This window comes from Stomoxys calcitrans, chromosome 1, assembly GCF_963082655.1.
Source record: "Stomoxys calcitrans chromosome 1, idStoCalc2.1, whole genome shotgun sequence".
Classification (NCBI taxonomy): Eukaryota; Metazoa; Arthropoda; class Insecta; order Diptera; family Muscidae; genus Stomoxys; species Stomoxys calcitrans.
The window spans coordinates 266,619,086-266,628,479 of NC_081552.1; the positions used below are offsets into that span (position 1 = coordinate 266,619,086).

The 9,394-nt window shown below is 42.5% G+C and overlaps 1 protein-coding gene across 1 annotated transcript in view; it reads left to right on the forward strand.

The window, feature by feature from the left end:
* LOC106092001 (fez family zinc finger protein erm) overlaps positions 1-8,570 on the forward strand; it is a 336,022-nt gene extending 327,452 nt beyond the window's left edge. The window contains exon 3 of the mRNA XM_059367626.1: positions 5,973-8,570. Coding sequence (XP_059223609.1) covers positions 5,973-7,552 — 1,580 coding nt within the window. The 3' untranslated portion in view covers positions 7,553-8,570. The remainder of the gene's footprint in view (positions 1-5,972) is intronic.
* The last annotated feature ends 824 nt before the right edge of the window (positions 8,571-9,394 follow it).

Sequence of the window (9,394 nt, forward strand, 5' to 3'; positions counted from 1 at the left end):
AGGCCTCAAACTCAAGCCTAAAACACACACACACACACACACGCGGGCACACCCTCACACATATGTCGTCTGTTTGAGAGTTTATCCTTTATTTGGCAAATTCCTAGCCTGAATTAAGGGGCCCGTATGTTTGGGTGTGCAATTTCAAGTGTGTGTTTTCTTGTTGTTGTTGTTATTTTACGTCTGGCTGAAGCTTGCATGGTTCGTTGCTTGGCTGACTGCGAGACAGTCTAAAGCTTAATATCAACTCTTTCATCACATCACCCTATTACGCTATGCTCTAATCTGCTACCCTCCACTCCTCTCTATCTCTTGTTAGCTGTAGCGAGGCTAGCATTTTCACTTCCATGTTGAGTTTTGCTTTCTTTTCTGTTGTTTTTTTTGTTTTTTTTTTAGTTTACATTTTGTTGTTGTTGTTGTATGAGTTGTTATATATATGCCTCATTTCGCTGTCGTTGCGAATAGTCGTCCTTTTTGTTGTTGGGAAACTGTTGCTATACAGCTGCAAAACACATCGCAACAAACAAACAACCAGCCTCAACATTTGCACGCACACACTTGCACAGACCCATGCAAGTGGCACCAAATCACGTGAACTAAACATAAAAGCAGCATATGTATTCTAAATTTGGGACCAAGAGGTAACAGTGGCAAGTAAAAGTGAGGAACATAAAAAAGACCAGGGAACAAATAAAGAAAATTGAAAAAATTAGAGCTGCTCACTATACAGGGAGGCCACTGTAGCGCAGAGGTTATCATGTCCACCTATGATGCTGAACGCCAAGGTGCGCATGCTGGCGAGAATATCATGGAATTTTTCAGCGGTGGTTATCCCCTCCTAATGCTGGCGACATTTGGGAGGTACTTTACCATTTGGTATGTCAGCCATGTAAAAACTTCTCCACAAAGAGGTGTCGCACTACGGCACGCCGTTCGGACTCGGCTATAAAATGGAGGTCCCTTATCATTGAGCTTGAAACTTGAATCGGACAGCACTCAGTGAGAACTTTGCCGTTGTTCCCTAATGGAATGGTCAGGGGCAAATTTGCATTTGCATTTTCACTATACAGTGAGGTGATTTAGTTGATCTTGGTGATCAATTTGTAATATTGAGGGGTTATAAAAGTATTCCGCATACCAAATCTAAAAAACCAAGTCTGCAAAGATTAAAATCGGTTAATAGAAAAACTTATATCCACTTAACGACCTATTACAAAAATATTACATACCAAATTTCATCCAAGAGTACAAGAACTCCATGCCCCATTGGCATTGCTAACTCTTACCCCTAGCAAAACTTTGTATTAAAAGTTGGTCTTGTGAAAGGAAAATTTTGTTAAAACGTTCCTCTAATGTAATTTGTTTCACATTTTTTGCCTTTACGGAGGATTTTATTGCAATTATGTGTTTGGAAAATATATTTTGAGGTCTGGTCCTTAAAGGAAATATTTTTTCAAAAATAAGTAAAAATTTTGCCAGTACGGAAAATTTCTTCAGCAAATTCATAACAAATTTTATCAAATTTTGTCTTTAAAAATTTGTTATACCCACCAAAGAGGAATGGGGGGGGGGGGTATATTCATTGTGTCATTCCGTTTGCAACACATTGAAATATCCCTTTCCGACCCTAAAACGTCCGTCCGTCTGTCCGTCCGTCTGCCTGTCCGTCCGTTTGTCTGTCCGTCCGTCTGTCTGTCCGTCCGTCTGTCTGTCCGTCCGTTTTTCTATCTGTCTGTCCGTCTGTCTGTCCGTCCGTCTGTCCGTCCGTCCATCCGCCCATCCGTCCGTCTGTCCGTCCGTCTGTCCGTCCGTCTGTCCGTCCGTCTGTCCGTCCGTCTGTCCGTCCGTCTGTCCGTCCGTCCGTCTGTCCGTCCGTCTGTCATTGTGTCATTCCGTTTGCAACACATTGAAATATCCCTTTCCGAACCTAAAACGTCCGTCCGTCTGTCTGTCCGTCCGTTTGTCTGTCCGTCCGTCTGTCTGTCCGTCCGTCTGTCTGTCCGTCCGTTTTTCTATCTGTCTGTCCGTCCGTCCGTCTGTCTGTCCGTCTGTCCGACCGTCTGTCCGTCCGTCTGTCCGACCGTCTGTCCGTCCGTCTGTCCGTCCGTCTGTCCGTCCGTCTGCCCGTCCGTCTGTCCGTCTGTCTGTCCGTCCGTCCGACTGTCCGCTCATCTGTCCGTCTGTCTGCCCGTCCGTCCGTCTGTCCGCCCGTCCGTCTGTCCGCCCGTCCATCTGTCCGTCCGTCCGTCCATCTGTCCGTCCGTCTGTCTGTTGAAATCAATCTACAGTCTTTAAAAATAGAGATATTGAGCCGAAACTTTGCACAGATTTTTTTTTGTCCATAAGCAGGTTATTACAGTGAGTTGTGTTAGGCCTTTGGACATTCTTCTTTAATTTGGCCCAGATCGGTCCAGATTTCGATATAGCTGCCATATAGACCGATCCTCCGATTAAGGGTCTTAGTCACATAAAAGCCACATTTATTATCCGATTTTGCTGAAATTTGGGAAAGTGAGCTGTGTTATGCCCTCCAGCATCTTTCTTCAATTTGGCCCAGATCAGTTCAGATTTGGATATAGCTGCCATATAGACCGATCTCTCGATTTAAGGTTTTAGGCCAATAAAAGGCGCACTTATTGTCCGATGCCGCTGAAATTTGGAACTGTGTGTTGTGTTAAGCCCTTCGACATCTTATTTCAATTTGGCCTAGATCGGATCAGATTTGGATATAGCTGCCATATGAACCGATATCTCGATTTATGGTTTTGGTCCCATAAAAGGCGCATTCATTGTCCGATTTCGCCGAAATTTAGGACAGTGAGTTGTTTTAGGCCCTTGGACATCCTTCGTCAATTTGGCCCAGATCGGTCCAGATTTGGATATAGCTGTCATATAGACCGATCCGCCGATTTAGGGTCTAAGGCCCACAAAAGCCTCATTTACTATCCGATTTTGCTGAAACAGTGAGTTTAGTTAGGCTCTTCGACGTCGTTTTTCATTTTGGCCCAGTTCGGTCCAGATTTGTGTATAGCTGCCATATAGACCAATCTCTTGGTTTAAGGTATTGCGCCCATAAAAAGTGCATTTATTGTTCGGTTTTGCCAAAACTTTATACAGTGAGTTGTGTTAGGCCCTTCGAGATTCTTCTTAAATTTTGCTCAGATCGGTTCAGATTTGGATATATTGTAGTTGTCATATAGACCGATCCCTCGGTTAAAGGTTTTGATATAGCCGCAATATAGGGTGCCCCGCTAGTCGAGTTGGTAGCGTGCTTGGATTACGAGTGCAGGGGTCGTGGGTTGGATGCCCGCCAGAAGCCTTGGTCTGTCGCTACTGTGGTATCACAAGGGACTTAAAATTGTCTAAGTGAGTCTGTAAAGGACTGCCACTCTTATTTAACCTAACCTAGCCGCCATATAAACTGATCTCCCGATTTGAATTCTTGCGCCTCTAGAGGGCACAATTCCTATCCGATTTGGCTGGAACTTTGCATGAAGTGTTCTGGTATGGTATCCAACAATTGTGGTAAGAATGGTTGATAACCGGTCCATAACCGGATATAGCTGCCATGTAAGCCGATCTTGGGTCTTGACTTCTTGAGCTTCTAAAGGACGCAATTCTTATCCGATTTGGCCTCAATTTTTTTTTTAAGTGGTTTATTTTGACTTTCAATAACTGTCTCATGTATGGTCTAAATCAGTCCACATCCTTATATAGCCGCCATATAAATCAAAAACCGGTTTTGGGAAAAACCGGTTCATTAAACACCCTAATGCTTATATGCCTCATGTTGAACGTTAGAAAAAGTTGCTCTAAGAACAACATACATCTCGGAGGCTTTCATCATTTAATCGGGCTTAAATGGGCAAGGAATTTATTTTAACGAGTATAAAGTATAACCTCACCAAGGAAGACCATCATGCTTCCGGTTGCCTCTGCTGAGGTTTTTGCAAAAAATTTGATATTCTTAAAAACCTTTTAAGTTTTCCCTAGTTAGACGTTATGCTTGTTATTCATACTGCAAAACTATTTCATTTTGTTCTCTATTTTTTGCCCTAGAATGAAAGTTCTGTGAATATGACCCAGAATGTGACACATGTCAGCGACATAAATCTTCATAGAGCTCAACCCCTTTTTTTTGTTGGCTTGCTACCATGCAAGCAAGACAGACAGCCCGAAAAGCAGCTAGTGAGCGTTTCATTTTGCCAGACAGTGATAGTTTCAGTCAACTCTTAGCTGGCAGTGCTTAATTAAAAGCTGTCTTGGCAACCGAAAACAAAAAGTCCTTCACCAATTCTTAACCTATCCCAGGCATTCCCAAGAATCCAAAGGCGAATATTTCGGAATCTGTGGCTGCCACTCTTAAAGGTTAGCGAATTGCGTTAACTGCATTTCATTTGGGCTTTTGGTTTAGCGCTTAACCGTTGCGCTTTGACCACTTGCCACTTGCATTTTCAATGGCTCACCTCATTTTAAAGGCTTAAAGGCCTCACATATTTCCCACACCCTTTTGCTTCCTTTAGCTCTCCTCCCTTGCTTGTACTCGCTCTCTCTCTGAGGATGATATTAAATACGCATTGAGTGCTGCTGGCTGGCTCTCCTGGTGGCACTTGTGCTGTGTGACTTCACGGCAGTGACTTTTTGCATCCATCCGTTTTGTTAGCAAAACTTTGGCCAAAAGTTTCAGGGCTGGGTTATGGAAGTTGGTATTCCATATTCCAAAACCAAAGCCAAGTGTCGAGGGATTTATACACAGGCACAAGCTGGAGCACACAAACATTCACTCACATGATGTCTTGGTGTGGCATTTTGAGGAGTTTTTTTGTTATTATTATTTTTCGTTTTTTTTTTTTTTTTTGCAACCCTAGAGTCTAGTGTCTTTGTCTGTCTGTCTTCTGTGTGGCTGTCTGTCAGTTTGGGGTCTTTTGGGGGTTTGGTGTGTGGAGTACTGCAATGCGACATTTTTAATGTTTTACATTTTCACAATTTTCCAGTGTTCTCGCCCAAAAAAAAAAAAAAGAGTCTTCCTTTGCCTTGCACAGCCCTTTGCACAGGAAGCAGTAGTGCTGGCTGACTTCCCGACCTACGCCTCCTACTACACTTGAGAGCCATCCATGGTATCCTCAGCCATACAGCGGTGAATGAGCGTGGGTTTTGCTGCAGCAATATTACCTCGTCGTCGTTGTCGTTATCGCTGTCGTTTATGTCTCTGCTTGGCCAGCGATGTCTATAACAGGGCTTATATCACATACGAACTACAACAACAACAACAACAACAAAAGTTTTATGTTGCTAATTCAACACGTTTCCTACTTGTTGGTATTTCATCTACATTCATATATTTTCTATGCCTGCTGCCTTCTGCCCCCGCTACCGCTACCTACACCAAACGAGTGCGGCCTCTATTCCCCATTCGTCCTCATGGCTGTTTGCCTAGATACTCTTATCCCCATATCCGTATCCGTATTCAATGTTGGCCTTATACAACAATAACAACAGCAACTAAAACTAATATGGTTGGTTACACATGTCTGGCATTAGGCTTTTAGCTTAAATAGTTTCATTTACCATGTTTACTCACACAAACACACACACACACGCACCCACATTGCGCCACACAAATAGACCTACTTCTAGTAATAAGGCATACTAGGATTCTCTCATGTATGATAGTGTGTGTGTGTATGTGTGTGTGAGGATGAGATAAAAAGCTTTTGCTTACATTTAACGGATGTCTATGTTTATGAAACAGGAACAGGAAATGATAGCAATGCCCAACAATATGAAGCCAAAGATGGAGATGATGAAGATGATCTAGAAAACCAAATAAAGACAGACAGACTGACTTTTCTACCCTCTTCTAGCCCCTCTGCAAATGCAAATTTTTTTGTGGGCCAAAGACACTTGTAGCCTTTGCACTTGCCTAAGATAGCTAAAGAATTTTTTTCGTTTGTTTGTTTTTTTCTTTTAAGGTTACAATCTTGAGGTACCTAACGCCCTGCATTATACCGCGTACCTGCCTCGCTTGGAAAATGAAGTCACCGTCATCACCAGCACCTCCAATATGCAGCAGCAGCAGCAGCAGCAACAACAGTCGCATCCTCAGCATCAGCATCACCCCTTCAACTATCAAACACCTCCGCCCTCGAATACATCGTCACCCTCATCGTCACCCTCCAGTCGCAGCAGCAGTTTGTCCTGCGAACGTCTGAGTCCGCCCATTATACGCATCAAGACCGAGACCCTAAGTCATGATGAGATCGATTCCAGCAGCATGGAATCGCGTAAATGCTATACGAGCACGGGAGCAGCTTTGTCGCTGCCGCCCAAAAAGAAGGACATCTATCGGCCGTATTCTTTGGATGACAGACCCTCGACCGAGCGTTTGCGTTTGAGGGTGCCAGCCGAAGAGGATTTGCATGCGGCACATGCCATACTTGATTTGAGCGCCTCCACAGCCTTCCATCCGCCAACACAGCCTCATCAGCTGCAGCAGGCCAATCACCATCATCATCACCAGCATTTGAGCCACCATCAGCCTTTGCATCCGTTGCATCACATTACCCAGGCCATACAGCTGCAGCAACAACAACAACAGCAACAGCATCAACATCTTGGCAACCCCTCCATTGCCGATTTGGCGGCAGCGGCCATAGTTGCCAACGAGCAAAGGCCACGTTCCAACTCTTCCATGCACAGCATGCATAGCAATTCGGACAGTGAACGCCAGCCCAGTTCGCCGGCCAGTTCGGTGCAGAATGAGAACAACAACACTACCAATCAGTTTCCTAGCACTGGTGTGCCCTCTGCCAAAACTGTGGCCTACACATACGAGGCCTTCTTTGTCAGCGATGGCCGGTCGAAGCGCAAAAATATCACCGATCCCGTGGTGGCCCTGCAGCAGGAGGCCCAAAAGGCCAAATACACCTGCAGCGAGTGTGGCAAGCAGTACGCCACCTCCAGCAACTTGTCGCGCCACAAGCAGACCCACAGATCTCTGGACTCCCAGTCGGCCAAGAAGTGCCACACCTGCGGCAAGGCCTATGTCTCCATGCCCGCCTTGGCCATGCATGTCCTCACGCACAAACTCTCACACAGTTGCGGTGTGTGCGGCAAACTGTTCTCCCGTCCTTGGCTGCTGCAGGGCCATTTGCGCTCGCACACCGGCGAAAAGCCCTATGGGTGTGCCCATTGCGGCAAGGCATTTGCGGATCGCTCCAATCTAAGGGCCCACATGCAAACCCATTCGATTGATAAGAATTTCGAGTGCAAACGCTGTCACAAATCCTTCGCTCTGAAATCGTACCTCAACAAGCACTTGGAGTCGGCGTGCCTCAAGGATGAGGCGGACATGCAATTCGATAGTACCAGTGACAGCGGTGGCATGACCTCTCCAACACCCACAGAGGACTACAATCCTCCCAACTATAGTACACAACCACATCACCAGCAGCAACAGCAACAGGCACAAAATGCTTTCAAAATAAGTCACATACCACAGCCAGTACCGGCAGCGGCTGTGGTCAAAGTAGAGGCCACTTTTGCGGGTTAAATAGCAAACCGCATAACCCACAAAGAAGAGGCAGAAGCTAAATTATTGTAAGTAGTTTTTAAACCGAAAAACAACAACAACAACAACAAAAAACAGAAACAGAAACAACAAAAACCTAAAGAAAGTTTACAAAATTAAGTTTACGAAAATTAAAAAAAAAAAAACGGTTACGATTTTGTATAACAAAACTTGATAAACTATTTTTTTTTTTATTTTTACAATAACAAAGCGACAAGAAAATGACAATATTTACTTAAAAAAAACATGATTGCCGGAAAAAAAATTAAAAAGGAATAACAAGTACCACTTGCATAGCTTAGCGTTTCGCTTTAGTTTTAACAACTCTTTTAAGTTTTAGTTAATATTTTAACTATAATTTATAATAATTTTGTACACTCTGCACATCGCAATTCGTCCATTTCATTTTAAGCAAAAACAGTCATGCAAAACACAGAGAAACCCCAAAACCAGAAAGGTTTAACGACTTTTTTGGTTGAGAGGCTAGAAAAAAAAACTAACCCAATGATCTCTTAGAAACTGTAAGCCAGTGTATATTTCTTCATCTCTCTCTCTCTCTCTCACTCTCTAGTCACATTACTTAGGCTATTAGGTCACACTCACTTGTACCCATACTCATACTCATACTCATATCCATACTCATAGTCATGCATTGTTCGTTACACTCACTCATTTGTACTCATTCCAGCAATTATCTAGGCTTAGCTCTCCCACTCATTCACTCGCTCTCCCTGTCTCTCTGATTCATTTACCTCTCATCTCGCAAAATTGTCATTGTTTAGTTTGTTTTCAACTCAAAGCAATATTCTTAAGCAAAGTGTTCTTAGCTCTCTCACAAAGGCAACCTTGAACATTGAACTTGTGAAAAGCAAACTTGAATCAACGAAGAACGAAGCAACGTTTCTCAAACAACGAATTAGGCCATAAGTCTCCAAAACCAAACAAAATCTTAAATAATCTACAACGTTTATATATATGAACCAAAAAAAAAAAAAACAAAAAAAAACCAAAAAACCTTTCCAAATACTTATAGTGAAGGCAATATATTTTGAAAAGCTTAGTATTACACGAAGCAAAAATAAAGCAATGAAGGCCCTACTTAGCCCCTCTCTTAAAAAGCAATACCAATATTTTGAAATATTATTAGAAAAAAAAAACAAATTTTAAGGCAATATGTTTTTAAACCTTACCGTGTCAATTAATTAAAAGTCATTTAAAGAGTTGGCCTCCTTTGAGGCTTAGACAATTTTATAGGTCATATAATTTTTTTTTTACCAAAATCTATAATAAATTGTGTTTGAGTTTTCAGTTTCTTTACTTTGGCTTATGAATTTTGTTTCCTCTTTCAATGAATGTAACGAACCCTACTTTGTTTCTCTCACTCTTTCTAGTCAATTCCCTCAAAAGTCAATCAATACCATTTATCTATAAGAAGTATATTACAAAAAAAAAAAATGCTAGTTTACCAAAGCTGCAAGACCAAGGCCCAGTGTGTTTACCAAAGTCATAGAAGTAGACAAAAATCTCTTTTTTTTTTTGAAACTTGTTTAGTCCAAATACCATGTCCCCCCTAGTCGCTGTTGAACAGCTGTAGTTTTAGATTTTATTATTCATTTATAAGTTCTCCTTCATAGGCAGTCGGTTAAATGTTGAGGCATTTAATTTAGAATCCCAAATACTCTGTACTTCGCTCTGTAAACATTCCCCCAGTTAGATATTAGAAACTGCAACAAACAGTTGATTATTAATGTCAGTGTAATCTCTAGTCTTATATTTAGGAAACAGTATAGCTTAGTAAACAAAACCTAATCTTAGAGTAATATT